Source organism: Pteropus medius, unplaced genomic scaffold (assembly GCF_902729225.1).
Source record: "Pteropus medius unplaced genomic scaffold, Ma_sr-lr_union100, whole genome shotgun sequence".
Classification (NCBI taxonomy): Eukaryota; Metazoa; Chordata; class Mammalia; order Chiroptera; family Pteropodidae; genus Pteropus; species Pteropus medius.
In genome coordinates, this window is record NW_024342467.1 from 15,838,503 (window position 1) to 15,858,849 (window position 20,347).

The 20,347-nt window shown below is 40.3% G+C and overlaps 1 protein-coding gene across 1 annotated transcript in view; it reads left to right on the forward strand.

Moving 5' to 3' along the window:
* The window catches only part of CHN2 (chimerin 2), a 263,990-nt gene that overhangs the window by 145,510 nt on the left and 98,133 nt on the right, over nt 1-20,347 (forward strand). Inside the window, exon 3 of the mRNA XM_039862629.1 lies at nt 1,373-1,428. Within this exon, the coding sequence (XP_039718563.1) occupies nt 1,373-1,428 (56 nt within the window). The remainder of the gene's footprint in view (nt 1-1,372; nt 1,429-20,347) is intronic.

Below are 20,347 nucleotides of genomic sequence, written 5' to 3' on the forward strand. Positions count from 1 at the left end.
TCAGAGAGAGAAGTAACTCTCTCTTCGGGCAGTTCTTCCTCACGTTTCCTTTTTGACAAAAAAAAAAAACTCTGACTCTATCTACCATACATGGGTACAATTCTCCTTCGGTCACACGAGCATCATTGTTAGTATAGGCAACCTAAGCTCAGAAATGTGGCACATTAAAACGTCCGTAAGAGAGTTAGATAGGCGCTTCTCTGTGCTAAAGCTGGGTCGTCTACACTTAATTAGGTACGAAAATAACCACACTGAGCCGAAGGCATGGGGTGGAGGGAGCCGCAATTATAAAATATATCCCATCATTCCCATCATCGTTTCCATATAACCATCTGCACTTCAATTAAAATTGCTTTCTGTATTTTTAGACCTAAGGATAAATCAGAAGATTCTCCTTAATAAGACAATGTATCTTATTACATTATCTACACTTCATATGATCGAGTTTTTAACTTTCCATAGATTTATTCCATCTAAAATTAATTCTTTCCTCTCAAGATTCTGAAGATAACGGCAGCTAGGCTTGATTTCAGCTTCTGTTTTCATGGAAGTAGAATCCACGGGTACCCGCAAAGGGTCGTTTCATCCGAGAGAAATAACCAGACTAGCTGAGCCGCAGAAAATCAGTTATAATGTGAAAAATCACAAATAATAGTCCGATCAATTATATTTTTGCATATAATTACCTGCTTTTCTCCATGCCCGAGCCCCAAGGCCAGTTTTTAAAATAGGAAATAAGAGAGTTGTTATTATTTAAGATATGAAGGAGCCCAAGAAAAAAGAATGACAATGTGTGAGGAACAGTCAAACAGATGAGAAGCCATGGTGATAGGTAGGGCGGAAACGGGGCTCATGAAGAGAGCAGTGACTTGGGTTCTATTCACTCACAGAATCAGTTGTGTCTTTGTACATAACTGTAACATTTCAGAAAATGACATTCCTTTTCTAAAGCCAGTCTTTCCCAGCTGTGTCAGGAGCCATCGGCATTTAAATTCAGGAACCCTATTATTACATGATCTTACTACTTCGGTCTTTGCAAGTAGAATTTCATCTTTAAAATAAATAGTCAGGAGAATTTTAGTCCTTATCTAGTCTTCCAAGAAAGCCATAAAGTGAACAATGCCAGTAACGATTACGGAACTAAATTGGCCTTATAAGAATAAAAAAATCAATTTTGCCAGTTTACATTCACAGTGACTAATTTCCATATAAATGATCTGACTTTATTTGGTCTAAAAATGGGCCCGTATCCTCTTTCTTGGTTTGAAATACTTGCCTTTTTTGAGGTGTATTTAGGTGGAACTGTTTGAAGGCATGTTGATATGTGTTGCTGTTATCCAATTATAATTATCTTTTGTTTTGTCTTTGGCAGTGTATCAATTACAGCAAGAGGCTCCTCGCCCCAAGAGGATTATTTGTCCCGGGGAGGTCAGTACCCAGCTATCTGCAATACACCTTGTTAAATGTGATGTGTTGTCAGCACCGGGTTGATATTGGAGGGCTTGCAGGTTTCCTGGGAGCTGTTTCTATTAACACTTGTTAGAATGTCACCAAATTTAACATCTTAACCTATATTTTGAAGACAGATTTTATTTTAAAAATACCAACAAACTTGGAATCGAATGTCTCATGTTTTTAACCATTGCAGAGGCAAAGTAAGAACACTTTGTAAACCCCCCAAAACATGGGTTTTTTTGATTGTTTTTCTTGTTCCTGATGATTTGACTCTTCTATCGTTTTTTGTTTTTGTTTTTTTTTTTATGGAATGCTCCAACAGAGAAAAGATAGAGAACAAGAAATATCTAGATACCCTCAACACCCATATTTAGCAAACCTTTATACTTGGTCATATTGACTTGACATTTTAAGTCTACAAGAAAAGTGACTGTGTTTTTATTCTTGGAGATAAGCTGGAACAATATATCAACTCATAAAAATGCTGACCAGCCCACAAGACTTTCCCTAGCCCCCTTCACTAACCAGTTCTCTTATTGTCTGAGATGCCAGCAAGATTTGAAAGGCAAAACTAAGGCTCTATTTTCTATTTTTATACTGACCCGTTTTTTAACAGCTAAACTCATATTTCTCAAACAAAAGTCATAGGTCCTTGCTTATTTTTGTTATTATGGCTTTGATTAAATACAGAGTAGCAGATGTCTTTTAAAAGGTCACATCTGCTTTATCAGGAGAAAGTCTCCAGTTCCAACACTCTTGAGATTCGTTCTTGAATGTCGGTACTTTGCGGCAGACTGACCAGGTCTGGTTTTGAACCTGTCTCAGACTTGGGGACCCACACCCAAGCCAAGTTAGTACTATTTAATTAATGTTTCTACATAAAATTTTACTTCTGTTGAAGGGCATTGAAATTCATCAAGTAATCCGAATGTTAATAGAGAATTGACATTCTCATTCTAAGAATATGGCTTAAGAGGAGAAAGTATCTAATCCTTAAGGAAAAATCCAAAATGAAATTACACACTTATTTGGTAGTCTGAGCTTGTCGTGTCACTGACCCTGCTGACTGTTGTCCTATGGTTATCTAATAATATCCAAATAAGAGGAGACTAGGATACAATTTTAATAAAATGCTTTAAATAGAGTGTTTTGGGTAAGAATTAAGAAACAGGTTGTTAAAAATTCCTTCGCTCCTATTTTACGTTTAGTATTTCTCCATCAGAAGAAAATATAGCTATGTGTAGGGAGCTAGAGGAGTTTAAATGTCTTCATGAAAAGAATGTTTATGAGATTAGAATGCAGTTATGGACTCTTCCTAGGAGTATTAGCAAAAAAGTCTCCAGCCAAGGTTGAGCAACAGAAACCCAAGGGTATAGTAAATATTCATGTGTTAGTTTATTCAGCAAATATATGTGGAGAGCCTACTGTATTCTGACTTTGATCTAAGAGCTGGGGATACAGCAAAGAACCTGTCGATACTTTGAGTGTCATTAAAAGAGAACAAAGTCATGTTGAATGTAATTAAAGATATATTTAAGATTTTACCCGCGCGCATGTGTGTGTGAGAGAGAGAGAGAGAGAGACAGACAGACAGACAGACAGACAGACAGACAGAGACGGACAGACAGACAGATTTCGTGTTTCTCAGAATCCTTACAACCATGTCAGTCATCCTTATAAGCCAGGTGGAATGTTAGCAGTGGAAATGGGTGAATTCAAATGAGATTCGTAGACAGTCTTTCTAGGGTTCGGCTGGAACTCTTCAGACATCCGGTGGCCTGAGGGTCCCCCACATCTCTCTTTAACATTGCACTTGTGTTGAAAGGAAATGCTACAGATGCCTTAGCAAAGCAGGGCTGGCCACAGCCACCACCAACTGCTGTGACTAAGGGACATGATGCCCGTGCAGCTTTGTTTTCTTGTCTGTCTTTTAAACTGCGCCTTTTCACCTTTTGACCTTTTATCAATTTGATGCATCAATAAGTTACGCCGGGTGGATGGCGGATTCATAGGTAGCTCGCCTCTAGAAATTCCATAGCCCATGTCTGCCGTGAAACCTACCCTGCAATGGATATTCCTCAGCTCCATTTCCTCAGCAGGCAGCGTGGGGCCCATCCAGCCAGACAGGTGTCAGCGATAAAGGGTCGAGCGTGCTAGAAAAACAGGTGCTGCTGCTGAGTGCCAGCGGGAGTGGCTTCCGTTCCCTTTGTCCTCCCTAGCGGCATTAACTGCAGATAACTCCTGCCCAAATCGCTTGGCCTCCCAGGACATGGCCTCCTAGTGAAGGCGCGACCTCCTCTTGGCCGTGGGTGAAACCATCGCTCCTGCAGCGGATGTTGTCTGCGCAAACGTCTGTCTGCCTCGTAACACACCTGCACGCTCAGGGGACGTGCCTAATGAAGACAGAAAGCCTTTCAGTGTGTTTGGCCAGGGAGACTGAAGCTTTATTAACGCATTTACATAAAGCCATAAAGGCTATTTCTTTTGAACAATTCGTTATGTTTTTTCCTCTGTCTTTGCCATCTCACCCCTCAGCTAGCTGTTAAGAGTCCACGTTTTTCTTTTACACACAGCCCTCCAGCACCCTTCTTCATCGGCAGCCCATCTCCTCTAAGCCACCTGGTCTCTGGCAAGCCTGCCCAATGGTCTTGCTCCAACATACTCAATCTCTTTGTTTCTCTGATGATTAATAACCTCCCAGACGATGGGCTTTTCTGGTTAGGGTCCTCTCATTGAATGTGGTTAAACCCCCACCTTGGAGCACTGAGTCTGAAGTCGCAGAGATATGGAACACTGTCGCTCGATGGTACGGACATTGCCTTGAATGCTTGGTGGCTATCAACAGCTACCTGCCACCTAATGGACTTTGCTGGAGAACTGGGTGAGTCATGGGAACAGACCGATTCAGCCGGCAGCAGTGAGCTTTCAGGTATACAGTGCAATGAATGGTTAGGCGAAACTAATATTTAAAAAAAAAAAATCCAACGAGCTTTGCAAACCCAGACAGGGGAGCCTGGCGGCAGAGCCGGCAAGACTTACCTTGCATCCTCACTCGACCACTTTCTAGCGAGCTGATTTACACCCACGTACTTACTCCCTCGGGGGTCTCGGGGGGATTAAGGTCTGCCCCGAGGGCAGACATCTGCTCTGCTGGGTGCCTGGCACCTAACAGGTATTCAGTGTTCATGACACGTGGCAGATTCAAAAACCCGTGAAGAACAGGTTCTGAGGCAGTCATTAGGGACAGAGTCAGAGCAACGACAGTATTTTCTGAATGTGAGGGTAGAAAAGGCAGTGATCAAGAACGAAGCAGGATGCCTGGGTCAGGAATTAAACCACCAGGAGAAAAGATACTAAGGATGAGGAACAGAAGGTACAAGCAGCTGAACAACGGCTCTGGCGCCAATTAAGCCAGGTAGGGTCAGTTACTGAAATAACAGTTCATTGCTTTCTTGAGATTCATCGCTGTAAATTAATATTTATTAAGCAGCCGCGGCACCTGGCACTCCGCTGGCATTTCCTGAGGACTCTTTGCCAGGAGATTCAGAACTTCTTCCAGTATGCAAAATTCTCACTTGCCCTTTCCGTCAATTATCAATCAGTCATTTCGTAAACATTTATTAATTACTAAATGTGTTCCTGGGTGGTCGGCCAGGAACTATGCAGAATACCGACTCCCAAATTTGTATCTTTAGCTAAAACCTTCCCCCTGGGCCCTAAGCACCTCATTCCATCGGTCTACTTGACCTCTTTAAGTAGATGTCCCACAGACCACCTCTAGTCTAATGTTCAAAATAGAACAGGACCCCACTCCATTAAATGTCACCTAACTTTACAAACCTTGATGCCTTTACCCTTACCCTTTTCTCTTAGCAATAATCAAATTTACCTCCAAACGTATCTTGCATTTGCCACTCTTCTCTATCTCCACGATCATCTTGTGGTTTGGGCCATCATCGTTTCTCGCCTGGATTATTACAAGTCAGCAGCTCCTTGCTTGGTCTCCCTGCTTCTGCTCTTGGCATTCTCCCTACAGCCTACACACACACACACACACACACACACACACACACACTCACACACCTGCGCGCACACACACACACACACACGCACACTCTATTCACCAAACAGGAGCCCAAATCATCATTGTTAGTTATAAATTCAACAGTTACAACAGCTTCCCATTGCTCTTTAAATAAAAACAAGACTTCTTGCTATGCCTGTGAGCCATGGCATTCATTACTGCCTTGTCTGGACCATCATTTCATCCCCACTCGCTCTGTCATCAAACCACAGTATGGCTACCTCAGGGCTTTTGCATTTGCTCTTTGCCTGGATTTCATTCCTCTAGTTCTCTGCATGTCCAGGTTTCAGAACAAATTTCACCAAAGAACCAAAGTACTCCCTGAGCCCCATGAAAATTAGCACCTGCAGATCTTCTCTGTCCTATCACTTTGTGTATTTTATTTGTAGTACTTAGTACACGCTCTAATATACTTTCTTATCATATGTAATTGTTTACTTGTTGCTTGTACATCTTACTTTAGGAGAATACCAGCTTCAGAGACTTCGTCAGTCTTAATCATAGGTGCTTTCTTCCCTAGCATTGAGCACAATGCCAAGCAGCAGTGGGCAATCAGTAAATATATGGTAAAATGATGAGAAAAAGGATAGAGGCCACTAATATAAGACATTTAGAATTCTCAAACTGTTACTAATAGCATATCAGATTTACTCAATGCTGTTATTAGGCTAGTGAGATGGGTATTTGGCAGTTCAACTTCTTACTTAAACATAGACTAATACTTTTTCCTGGAATATTTGAAATTTCTGTTTGGCCTTTTGGAAAGGCCAAACATCAAGATTCACTTGCATGACTAATACAAAATTAAATTCCACTAGAGTTACTTAAAGCATCCATAATAAGTAGAAATTCTTTTGTAACTGTAAATGATTTGGTGTCATTTGTCTTTCTTTTTTGAGATTTTTGTAGTGAATATGGGATTCTAAAAAGCAATTTTAAAAAAGGGAAATAAAATTACATGTGATTATTTCAAATCATTCTCCATTTTATGCAGCTTTGCTTCCTATCTCCCTCGCCATAGAACAATCTACTGTGGAAAAAAAACTTTTTAATGCAGAAGTGAATTGATGGACTGATATTTCTAGCATTCATGGTCAGAACCAGCATTTGTTTCTTGATTGTCAAAAGTTAAGCCAAGTACAGATGACAGTGACATGTCTTGAATTGCAGTGACACTGTATTTTATCTCCTAGTGAATTGTATTCACTTTTTAAATACCACTTTAAATGCCCTTCCTTCCTGTGCATTTTCTTCCTTTCTGTGCATTTTTTGATGTTCCTGAATATCTGCCCATTTCACTCTCTTCTACCTTTCTTTGTAACAAAAACTGTTCTCTTAAGCCTACGAGAGCATTTCATTTTATCTTTATGCTTTAAAAATGTTGATTTGCCACACCTAAACTTCATCGTCTTGTAGCCTTGTAGCTTCAGGTATTTATTCAGTTTTAGGCATGTCTGGAAGATCTTAACAAGCCATATCGATTGACTATATCCTACTCGACTAACTCAGTACATTTGGAACCACTGATTTAAAGTAAACTCGGAGGGGTTCCTACCATTCTATAATCCTCTCCCTTTTCTTCTTTTATTCACTGAAATGAAATATTTTAAAACAAATGCGCATTTGGGGGAACATGAAAACTCTAGCGATTCTAGCTATCCAGATATGTTTCTGAACTAATGAGATCGATTCTGCAAGCCACAAACAAAAATCAATCCCATTGCCTTTTAATTGGCTTTTATGTTATCAGAAGGCTGTTTCTTCCCTGGTAAGAAATATTTCTTTTCTTTATATCCTAGACTTTTTCCATTTGTCTATTCCCATCCCCCTTAATAATCGCACAACCTAGAAAAAAGGGCTTTTCCCATCATTATTCCTCCCAGGCTTTCATCTCACTTCCCAGTGTAGTCAGACGTTTTTCTTAGTCCTGAGTTGGACTTGCTTTGGTCGCAGACCCGTTGTACTGAAGGAGAAACAACTAGTAAAACCAATATTAGGGAAAAAAAAGTTTAGACATGTGAGTTTTTTTCCCCTAAGATAGAACCAAAAGTTTTCTGCTCTTAAAAATAGAAACTTTCTTACTGACAAGTACTGTGACCTACCAAAACGTATAACCCTACAAAAAAAAGCATTTTCTCTCTTTGGAATACTCTGAACGTCTAACGTAATGCAGACATTGCACATTTGCATATAGAAAATATTTAGTCATTTCCAAGGTGATATCATGAGCAGTGAAAAGGGCTCTCGAGGACAAGCTGCTTTAGAATTCAAAGGCTCAGGGGACAGACAGCCTGAACTGGAGAGGGCCACCAAGGAACAGTATATATGCTGAAGTAGACGTTGAAGCAAAAGTGGAAGGTTTCTTCTTAAAACAGAATAAGGAAAATGAAGGGGAGATTAAACAGTGATGGATAATAAGTAAAATTTCTTGAGAATCTTCTTTAATCTCTCTAGGTGATTTTTATTTCTTAAAATCTAACTTGAAAATGTGTATTTCTTTACATAATTACTAGAGAAGAAATATTACATTAGTTGGCTCTTTTTTTTTTTTTAGAAAAACAGAACTATCTATAGCATCATGGATCACAATGCACGCTCTGTTATCAGTACTGGCCTGTGACACCCACAACCCGAAGTACCATCACTCATTGATGGGGGTGAGAGAGAGGTGTTCCAGACTGCGGGCATAATGCTTATGAGGAGGTGCTAGCTTTTGTAAGGCCGTCCTCACACATCCAAACAGAAAGCAAATATCACATCCTCGCAATGACTGCTCTTTGAGCTACTTGGAGTATGTCTGCTCCGTGACTCAGAGGTCTAATAAAATTTCAGGTATGGCCGAGAAAGGGAGCAGGTGCAGAGCACTGGGCTCACTACTGGGGTTTTAAAGACATGCTTTACATTTTACTCACCTGGTTAAACATTAACTGAGAAATAATGCTGATAAAAGCAGGTTCCACTTTACCCCAGGCAAGCATGTGTCCTAAGGTGGCCTGGCTAACCAAGCAATGAGATGTTTGAAAACACAATTGTAACCTCAACTCTACTTTCCATCAGAAAAAATGTGTATGGTACCATCTCAGATCATCCCAGTTTTAACACGACCACCCTAAGTGATATCGCCTAATTATTTGCTTGTTGACAGTCTTTTAATAGTAATGAGGGCTAACACTAATAGAGTGCTTAATGAGCCCCGAGCACTGGGTTAAGAGTTTAACATATGTTATTCTTCACAACAGTCCCATGGGGATTATTATCCCTCTTGTTTTACAAGAGAAAATGAGACAAATAGCGCAGGACAGGTAGAGCCAGAGTCAGACCCAGAGCAAATCCAGGGCTGGGTTTCTAACCCAGTGATTCTCAAAATGTGGTTCCAGGACCAGCAGCTACAGCATTACCCAGGAACTTGTCAGACATACAGATTCTCTGGCTCACCCCAGACCTCCTGAATAACAAGCTTGGAGTTGCGGGTCCAGCAATCTGGGCTTTAACAAGCCCTTAGGGTGATCCTGACACGCACTCAAGTGTGAGGTCCCCTGTCATAACCGCTCCCTCTGCTTGCTATTTTGTACTCCTCCCCTATGCCCTAGAGGAGAATCACGATGCTGTGTCTCCTGATGACGCTTGCCATTTTCCCAGAGCTGTGCTAGACCTTTCATGGACTTCACAGTAGATGCCAAGTCACCCCATAGCCCCGTAGTACTTTTTTCTAGATGAACTTCTTCCTAGATGGTATTTTCCACCCTTTAAAAATATTTTGTCTTTGCTTTTCCTTCTTTGCAAAGCCTAGCTTTCCCACACCCTCGTCTGTTGCAGAGGCCAACTATGAATCCTTGGACAAGTTTGGTCGGGGCTTAATTTATCCTGGTTTCCTACGCCCACCTTCCAGTTTGTTATACTTCTTAATGTTATGTTTGCCTTACTAATTAGCAAATATATTCCAATTCAGTTCTAGGATGATTCATACTTGGTATATACTGTAAGGAACTTCAGTTTTTTAAAGATGTTCTTCTTATCTTGTGACTGTTCACAAATCCTCGTTAGATTTACTTTTGCTTTTAATGGACCTTCACATTAATAAAAACACCAAATCCATTATCATTATGTCAGGAATACTTGAAATTATATTTCTATTTTCCGAGTGCTAGTTCCTTAATTCAGGGGATTATCCGTGTGCTCAATGAGCTCTTCTCAATTCAAGATTGTAGATGACTGGGTTACGAGTTTGTTAATTTGCTAATAAAAGCCAGTACAGCCCAGGTGCTTTCTTGGTCCCGCCTCCTTGCCTCAGTCTACCACTCCCCTCATCGTTTCCAAGCTGACACTAACTGAGCCATTGGTAATCAATCTCCTTGGCTGTGTCCTTTTACAGATCATAGCCTCTCTTGACATTAGCTCTAACTACACTGTTTCTCCTTGTCTCGTCGGACAGAATAGCAAGCTTTGCTTTAGCAATGGTATCTCTTTCCTCCTCCTTATTTACATGGCCAGTGTCATCTTCCCATCTACTGTGGAAGGAAATTAAATAGCCTTGGCACAGCTCAACAAAAGCATATTGGTTGCCATCCAGCCCCTTGTGTCCTTCTAGGTAATTATGCATCAATAATTTGGTGAATTGTTCTTGTAACTCTCTATTTTTACTAAGTCTATAATCACACTGTTCTGATTGTCCTTTGCTCTGTTGTGGTTCTCAGGGTTCTATAACTTCTTAATGATGCTTCAGCAATACCTTTCAATTCAAGGATGCGGATCAGATCCCTTAGTACTACAGTATTCTCAGTTGTATTACAATATAATTCAACCACTTCCTGCCTTACTTCATTTTAAGTTGGCATCGGTATGCCATAGATTAAAATTTCATAATTCTCTCCAAGTTCAGTAAGAGATGGAACAGCACAAACACAAAGAGATGATTTGACCCACCATTAGCTAAAAAGGCCTTTGAGGCATTGGCAAGCTTTGAGTTCTGAGCTAATTATAAGACATCCTGAAGCTGATTTTTGAGAATGGACTCAACGTTTGTTAGTTCAGCACAGGCATTGACAAACTATAGCCTGCTGACTATTTTTGTGAATAAAGTTTTATTAGAACACATTAATGCTCATTCCTTCACATATTGTCTTTGGCTGCTTTCATGCTCCCATGCAAGTTGAGTACTTGAGACAGGTGCTCAAAATCTAAAGTTTTTACTATCTAGCCCTTGCCAGAAAAAGTTTGCTGATCCCTAGTCTTACACTAGAAGTCACTTTGAAGAGTGAGTTAATACACGTAAAACATTCAGAGCAGTGCTTGGCATTTATATATTGGAAGGATTGGCCTTTAATTTTTACAATTTTCCAAGTACTATGTAAATGTTTTTTTAAAGAAAGAAATTTTGGTCCTTACTTTAGGATGAATTTGATCCCAAGACATTTTAAGAAATGTTCTGGCCTTCATATTTAACCCCTGTGAGTTGACAAAAGAGGCCAAGGCAGTTACAATCAGCAAGTGTTCTTTTTACCTGCTTTCTCATGGCTACTTTCTCCCCACATAAGAAATGGTGGCCTGTTAGAAAAGGTGGCACAACACTCACTCCATAAGCAGGAAATTAAAGAGGCGTGTGGCATCTGTTTATTTGGGAACCATATCTGAACATGTAAACTAATTCACTTTCTTTAATTTCAGAAACAAAGCTGGTGTTAGCCTCATATTAAAAGTCTGCATGTTATTGAATTCAGATTACTGATGTGCATGCTGAAGCATTTGAGGGAAAGAGTGCTATGTCTGCAACTTACTATGAAATACGTCCAAAAAAAAGCTTGGATTAATGGGTGGATAAAGGGATGAATAAATAGATCTGCCATAAAACAAGGATAGTTAATGTTACAGAATCTAGATGGTGTGCATATGGATGTTTGCTGTAAAAGACTTTCATTCTTTCTGCAAGTGTGAAAATTTTCATAACAAAATGCCAAGAAGAAAAAGCAAAGATTGTATAAGGAGACAAATGACAGGACATGCTCTGGCCCAGAGCATGCTCTAGCTCAAGAATTTTTAACAAGTAATAATTTGTAGGGAAAAGGATTTGAGAGCAAGGACAAATATTAATAAGGCACTTTTACTCTTATTTATTACCATGTTGGGAGTTATTTTGGGGAGAGTACCTGTTCTAGAAATGCTAAATTAAGTAATTCTTTAAAGTAATAGTGAACAAGATTCTAGACCTTATGGCATCCTCACCATATAGGCTTCAACCCTAAATCAACTGCTAGCCCTGAATAGGACGTGAGCAAATCAATGTACTACTCTGAATTAAAGCCTTCTCATCTATAAGAAGGACACAAAGACATATATTCCATCTTCCTGGTGGAAGAATAAATATAAAAGCATTCTGAAAGCCATGAAGAGCTCACCAGACATTGAGTTTTCAATTGGGGCAATATTACTCCTAAGGCAGGGGAACTGGTTCTTGAAGGGCATGCAAAAAAAATCATACTCATTTAATGTATAAAGAACAGATATACCTACAGAACGTATCTGCAGTATTAAAATTCCATTGGAGAGAGATGATTAGGGAGAAAAAAATGTGTATAAAAAGAGTCCATAGGAGGCCATAATGCAAAAACGGTTGAGAACATTTCATCAGACAATCTTTAATTTCTGCGATCTCTCAAGTTCTGTCTCCCTTTTTTTTTTCCTTTAGGTAGATTAATTTTATCTATCAATTTGAAAACAGACATTTGAATACTTATATTGAATATTTACATCGAACACTTACATTTGAAAGTTCTTACATTTCTAGAGGGAGGGAGAAAAAAACTGGAGAGAAGAATGATAATGATGGACATTCTTTGCCTTTTCCAAAATACACATTTACAGTATCAGTAAACCCAAATACCATTAAGCTTTAAAAGAAGGAATGTATTAACAAGTATGAGAAATTAAACGAGTGTGTTCACTCAGTCATTTCCCCCTAGAAATTTAACAGCAGCATTAGTTTTCCCTTGATTTGATTCAGTTCTATTGGGAACTTCAAGCTCTTTGAGCCTAAGAGGTATGTGGAGAATTTAAAAAGAGTTCCAAGGAGAATAATGAAGATGGATTAAGAGGTAGAAAATAGGATCTATTAAAAAAGGCTTAAAGAACAAGGATTATCTAGTGTGAGAAGAACAGGCAATGAGGTGGCACCGACTTGGCCGTGATGGTGAACACCTTATCCTATAGAGAATATTCTCAGGTTCTCATCTGCACTGAAGACCAGAGGAAGGGCAAGCGTGTGTTTTGAAGCAAGAGGAATAGCAGACTAGATGTTAAGAGAAAATATCTGTCTATGATATAAGTCTTGGATTTTGATTCTCCTTTATGGAATTTTTAATAATAAGGTGCCTGTCTGTGGGAAGTTTCAAGATCTGGGGCAGGTGGATCTAGCACATTTGGTTCTCTGGCCTGGTGGGAAGCCAGCCAGGCAGCCTGGCCTCTGTGGGGATTGGCCCGAAAGGAAGGAAGAGCCATTGTACCTGGAGCCAGAGGATGAGTACAGACTCTTAGGAAAAAGAGCGCCAGGGCAGAGCCAGAGCAGTACATCTAACTGGGATGTCCAGACAATGAAAGCCCAATATGAGTGTTGGCAGTCAACACGTGGAGCGAAGGAATCAGTGCCAAGGAAGAATGGCTCGAGATGAGCTGCTGGGAAGGTTATCTGGGCCAACTGGAGAGGTGAGCACTGCCCATGCTAGGCTTTGGGTATTCTTGGAAGCTTAATGTGAAAGTGGACCAAAATCCACATAAAGGTCTCAAGAAGATGTCCCAGGCTCCTAGGAAGGTATTCATTCTCTCCATGTTTTGAAACTGCTGCCCAAAGCCATGGTACCCTGTCCTGGGTGTGTGTCAGAATCTCACGTGGAGCATGGTAAACCTTACAACCACCCTGGCTCCAGCCCTGGAGATTGGGATTCAGTGGGAATATCACTTAGGATTCTGTTGTGAGCAGCAGAAACTAAATCTAGCTAAATTTAGCCAAAAAAAAAAAGCAGGAGGAAGGTGGTGAGAGACAGAGGTTGATTGGAAGGATATGAAGACATTCTCTGGATGGAAGAGCTGATCCTGTTTGCCTTTCACTTATTTATTCAAAAGGCTTTGTGAAGCAGGACATCTCTGGGGACCCAGGAAACAGGACAGATGCACCTCTGGGCAGCAGAGTGTGATGGTTGGGGGTCTGAGCTGCAGGATAATAGAGCCTGCTTTTACACTCTCTTTCTCTGTGCCTCAATCTGCCCCATCTGAAATTTCGGTGAACCCTGAAAAGGGATGTAGGGCCATTGGCAGAGCTTCCTTTCCAACAATTTATTACTTCCATCGAAGCTGAGCTCTGTACAAGATAAGCTGTCGGGTGCTGGGACAACAGAGATGAAAAGACAGGAGCCCATTCCTGTAGAGCTCACATCGAGAGATCATAGAGACCAACAATCCCAAGTCCAGTAAGATCACGGCCCTAACTCAGGCCTTTGTAGAGTTCAGAAGGAGGGTAGGAAACAATACCTAAGCTGATGTAAGGCAGCCAGGAAAGATTTTTCCCAAGATGGCAGCATTTTACTTCTTATTTTTAAGATCAGTGAGATTTTGACAAGTTCAGGCATAGACAGGTTGGAAAGCAAGTATTAGAATTCCAGGCAAAAGAAATACCCTGACCAAAGAATGGCCTAAATGTATGAATGACCAGGGTGTTTCAGAAACTAAAAGGACTTCCATATTAGGAACATAAAGGATTGGGGAATGAGGATATGGTGGAGCAAGACTATATGTGCTAAGGACGTATTCTGGATACACCAGCAAGGCCATGTTAGGAAGATCCTCTATGCCTTTCCTTTACTCATTCAGTAAATATTTATTGAGCATCTACTATGTTTCAGCTCTGTTCTAGACTTTGCAGATATAGCATTAAGAAAACACAAAAAACTCTGCCCTTGTATAGTTTCCACTTGAATGGGAGAGATTAACAAACACACACACACACACACACACAAGCAAAATATGTAGTGTCTTAGATGATGATAAATGTAGTGGGAAGAAAATAAACCAGAGAAGAAAGACGCAATGTGCCAAGGAGAGGAGGTGCCACTTTTAAGCAAGTAGTTTGGGGAGGTCTCACCAAGTTGTACAGGTGTGACCACATGGCTTTGTGGAGCCAAGTGAAGAATTTTTAGCAGGGAGCAACATGATGAGATTTGCATTTTTTGATCTCAGTGTGAAAGATAAATTGGAAGGTGATAAAAGTACAGACAAGGAGACCTGTAAAAAGACTATTTCAATGGTCCAGGTGAATAGATGTCATGGAGACAAAGAGACCACTTCAAGAGCAATTAAGAAGTTATATGCAATAGAAACGACTTAGTAGCAGGTTGCAATTGTGGTTGGAAGAGAGGAAGGAATCTAGGATGACAGTTCTAGCTTGGGCACTGGGTGGATGATGCTCTGGGTGGTATCATTCACAAGATTGAGGAGTAAAAGACGTTGGCCATTAGATGTGATGGAAAGATCATCCTGTAATATTCATCCCACACAGGTCTTCAGAATGAGCACATGGAGGGCTTTAACAATTTGGACATCAACCAACCCATCCATTACGGCGGATGATGAGTGCGTCATCTCTCTTGTCCCATGGATGATTTCCCTTCCTCTTGGTGTAGGAGATTATGGGCCTTGATGTCAATCAGACGTTGGTTTTGATTCCGTCTCCTTGCCTCTGCATGATCTTCAAGTAGTGCAATGCGAGGGCCTTCTTCTCCTCATCTGTAATGGAAATGTCAATCTCTAGGTGACTTGCCTGTTGGGAGAACTGAAGCACACACACCAAAGACACCTGTGAAATGTCGACTCCTCCTCTTATCCTCCTAGGCCTTGCCCTCAGGTGGTTCTAAGTAATAGTCAGTAGATCTAAACCTAGAGAAAACCAGGACCAGGAAAAGAGGCTAAATGTATGAGTGTGGATTTGAGTGTAGTTGCCCTTCCATTACTTTTCAAATCCAAATATAAATCATTTGAGCAATTCGCCTTCTTGTATGATGCTTATTTTGTATAGCTGCTTATATAATGATAATGAAACCTAGGAAACCAGGGCATCACTGAGGTACTAGACAGCCATCTAGACAATGCTTCAGCTCCCAGGGTGTCTTCTGTGACCCAGGGAAGCCATCAGTGGTAGAATTTTTGTTTCCAACCCAGTGATCAGGATAAAATTTTAAAGCAACATGCTGTGAGGCGTGGAGTTCCATGGCAGGGAGTGATTTACACGTCAGTTCACATGTATGCCTATCATGGTTGATGACGCCCAAGTAATAACGTAAATTTTTTTCTTTAACATTTTTTATATTTTGAATTGTTTACAATTTTTCCAAAGGGAGAAGAAGATTCTCTTATTAATCTTATTGAAATGGTTGTTCAGTTTTGCATGTACCTGAGCTGCTTCCTGGCATAGTTGGAGGTATTTCTGTCCTAATAGGTACTTTTATAAATTATCAGTATTAGCGAAAACAGACATTTTCTCTTACTTTCTCTTTACTCCATTTTACTTTATGTACTTAAAGTATTTGTTGCTTGTTTGCATATTGGTCCCGAAAAAATTTTTTTACGGTCTTCCGTGGGAATACTCAGGACTCCAGAATTTTTTAAGTCTGAAGCAGGGTTTCTCTGCCTCAGCACTGGAGACATTTTGGGTGGGGTCATTCTTTGTTGTGGGGCTGTCCTATGCGTCACGGGACATTCATCAACATTCCTGGACTCTACCCACTAGATACAAATGGCACCCTGTCCCAGTCATGACAATCAAAACTGTCTCTGGACATTGCCTAACTGTCTCCTGGGGAATGAAAACACTTCCCCTCCCAGTTGAGAACCACTGGTTTAAGAAAAGTCTTTTACTTTTTATTCGTTCTAATAAATTATCACTTGTTTTAAAAATATGGTTCCTGGGAAAATGTGGAAGAAAATGTTTCAGTGGAAAACAAACCAGTGAATGGGAAGTGCTTTGTCCTGTGAATGGGAAGTGCTTTGTCCTGAGCACCCCAACCTGACAGAGTGTGAACATCTGTAAGTTAGCAGACTGTTTACGATCACTCAAATGCCTGACTTGTGTGCACTTACAGAACTTTGCAAAGCCATGGGTGACTTTGTAAGGTTTATCACAAAGAGACTGGCCAGGAGATTTTTTGAAACTAATACATTCTAATCAAGGCCGGAAGGACTTCACCTCCTCAGTGCCCCATCAGAATTCTAGAAGCCTTAAATTAATGGTATGAGGGGAAAATTTTAAAGTTTGCTCAATTTTTATCCTATACTATGCACTTTGATTATAAGAATGTAAGTTTCAGTACTCGATTTTCCATCTCTCCTTTCAAATACAGAATTTCGATTTCTAATTAGAAGAGAATTATCCACATTTATTTTTTTCTGGTTGAAATCACTCCAATATCACCAATACAAATCCCCCCATCAAAAGCCTTTTTTCCTCATTGGATCTGAATCTCAGAAACTCCAGCACTCTAGCTGCCCTGTGTAAGAGAGTGCTAAATTAGGTTATTAAATTATTTCTATTAAGTAAAAACTTAACATATACCAGCTGCTGAGAGATTATAAAAGCTTTATTTTTTCAATAATTGGAAACCTTGTTTACAGAGGACTCACAGTATTCCTTAACTGTCTTTGTGCTGAATATAAAAGAACTCGTGTTTATCTAGGCAACGATAATCTGACTATAAAGCAAACTCATTTAAGGATTACGTCCCTGTCTCTCACTCTGCAGCTGTCACCCTACTGTTTCTTTCAAGCTTTGCAAAATGCTGAGAATTCTTCCTTCAAATTCGAAGAATAACTTGGAAAATAAGCCAGGTAGCTTGGAATACGTAGAATTCTAAATTATAGAGAAATAGCCGAGAAACCTAAAATATCATTACATCTATGTAAATGTATCCTAAGTCCTCATTTGTTAACTCATTGACAGAATTCAAAGAGATTTTAAGGTGTTCAGTCCTGGCCAAGAAAAATCAAGGACGAGTCGGGTAATCTGTTATTTAATCCAAGTGTAGAATTGTGTGATTGCCAACGAAGGCATCAGCATCGGTTGGTACCTGCTCTAAAGATGCCGGAAAGTACGGTAAAGGTAAATATGTTGGGGCTGAAGCCGGTTACTAGCTCTGTGACCTCAAGCTAATGATTTAGTGGCTCTCTGCAAAATAATAGCACTCACTCACCTCCCAGGGTTGCGTGGAGGCTCAAATGAGATAAACATGTGAAAACCTAAGGAAGATTCCTGGCACAGAGTAGCCAGTCAATAAGTGCCCACATATTACTGCGGTGTTCCAAGCTTCACGCTTGTCCTATGCATTACCTCATCTAAGCTTCGAAACAGCCTTATTAAAATAGTATGTTTTTATAACTCCAGTTTTATTGAAAATTGAAGAAAATGAGATGCAAAGAAGTTTAATAACCTACTCAAGGTCACACAGCAATCAAATTAACAGTGGGGCTCAGTGTTCATCATCTTTGCCTCATTCCGCAAGCACTTAATGAGCACGAGGCACCCTTTGCTCTCCAAATACTCACTATCCGAATATGCGTCATAACGACTCACAAAAAGTTTTAGCCCAGATCATTCTTCCAGTTAAAAACCTGCTATGACGCGTTCTCATGTGCAGCTTCTCGCCTATAGTGCGTTCATGACTCCGCTTCGGAGGACCGATTGTGCATTTCTGACAAGCTCCACGATAATGCCAACGCTGCCAATCCCCAGATCACACTTTGAGTAGCAAGGCTGCTGGAAGACGGAAGGGGACGTCCTTGATGCCCCAGGGTTCTCCTGTCGGCCTTGTGTTTAAGCATATTGCACATTATATCCACATGTCCCCCCAGTTTTTCCTGAGGATTTAGCCCCTCAGTATTTACTGAGGCCAGGCACCTGGTGACATTACCAACTCAGGTCCAATTTAGAGAGTATCTTTGGCAGTATTATTTCATTGTTACTACACGCTCAATGTAGAAGGAAAATAAATTCCTGTTTACACACAAACATTCCTGTTAATTACTCCATTAAGTGTTCAGCCGTTACGTACTTGGTATCTAAGTATTTCATTTTATGTAGAAATTCTTCTCAGACTGTTTTATAGTTTTTTTAAAGCATATTAGTAATACTTGGGAAACGGATACTTTTGACCGTGTTTTGTCTGGATCTAAGGATCCAATATTATCCACCTTGAAAAAATAGGAACATTCTGTGATTTTTCTAGGATCATCTACATTAAATCAAGCTGTTGGCCGGTTCACGGCTTAGTGAAGTGTAGAGTTAGGGGTTATGTTGGACTCCTGTGAGCAAAAGTTTAGGAAAAGGAAGGGGTCATTGTTCAGTTTTTATCCCGGCCATTATTTCTCTCTTTAACATTAACAAGGACAGCTATATATTTTTAAGAGCTACAGAGACAACAAAGGGAAGAGAGACTGAATCAGATTACCACCGAAACAGCCCCAGACCGGGGGGTCGGCGTTCAGATAGATGACCACAGCGTCTGTCTTGGCTGTCTCCTACTTACCTTTTTTCTCCCCCTATGTAGACTGCCAGATTTAAGGGGGGAAAAAAGGAAATAAAAACAGGATGCCTAGTTAAGTTTGAATTTCAAAGGAACAAAGAATAACATTTTAGTATATGTCTTGTGCCATATTTGGGATATATTGTAAGGCCGTATTCCACCTGTAGCCTGTCCCACACAACCCGGTGCTCATTTTTTTATTTTCTCGTAGTTTTCATATGCAAATTTGTCCCTCAGTTAGATCCAACCGTCCCTTAGGCAGGGTCTTTTTTGGTATCATAAATACTGACTTCCCCATTTGGGGGCCTATGTTAGATTTTACAAGTGTTTTCTGAGCTCCTTAAACCTTTCCTCTCATATCTGTGAAATCATTACTTCACGAACGATGAACAGGGCTTAGCACAGAGCGTAGTAAGTGTGCCATCTGTTTTTATGATCGATTGATGAACTGAAAGCAATTAAATTCAATTTAATTGTCAAGAGTCCATTAAATTCAACCTTCGTTAACTAGTTACCTGCATGTCGGGAATTAGTTGTAGGTTCTGTCCACCATGCTGTCCATTTGGGGAATCTGATGAATTACTCTTCCCTTGGAGGGAGCTAGCACAGAGGGAGGAAATGGCCTTGGAAGCTATACCCTGATTTGCAAACGTGTGTTATGGCTCAGCCAAAAAGATGGAGATAAAATCGTTCTATATAGAGAGTCATTTCAAAATGCGGAATACTGACTCTCAAAGAATGGAGAGATGTCTTGCTAATTATATATTGTCTACCTCCATTGGCTTTTCTAGTACTAAATTTCTTCTATGGCACGTTGGTGTTACAGTCACATATCTATAATATCATAAAAGTAAGAAAGAACTTTGATATAAATGACAAAATGTTCAACTCATATTAAAAAGCTTTCCAGCATGTAGAGTAATGGTACACATCAGATAACAAGGTGCCTTTTTGCACACTTCGTGCTTCTATTAATGACATTTTTTAGAGCTTCCTTTGTAAATGATACTGAGCCGGCTTCAAACCTTGAAGATTAAGAGTTATGAATGCCCTCTCTTGGTTCAGTGCTTTTCAAGTGTAAAATGCACAGAAGAGTGAGCACATATTTAGAAGTGTCTAGATGATTAGTTTTATGCCAACCAGGCTGTCCAAGGCAGGCTTGTGAATGTAGTTCTCAGATTCCTGGCTCGCCCTTCCTGAATGAACCTTTTCCTCTAGTCCACAGTCCCCTACCGCCCACTCAGATCCCCTGCAT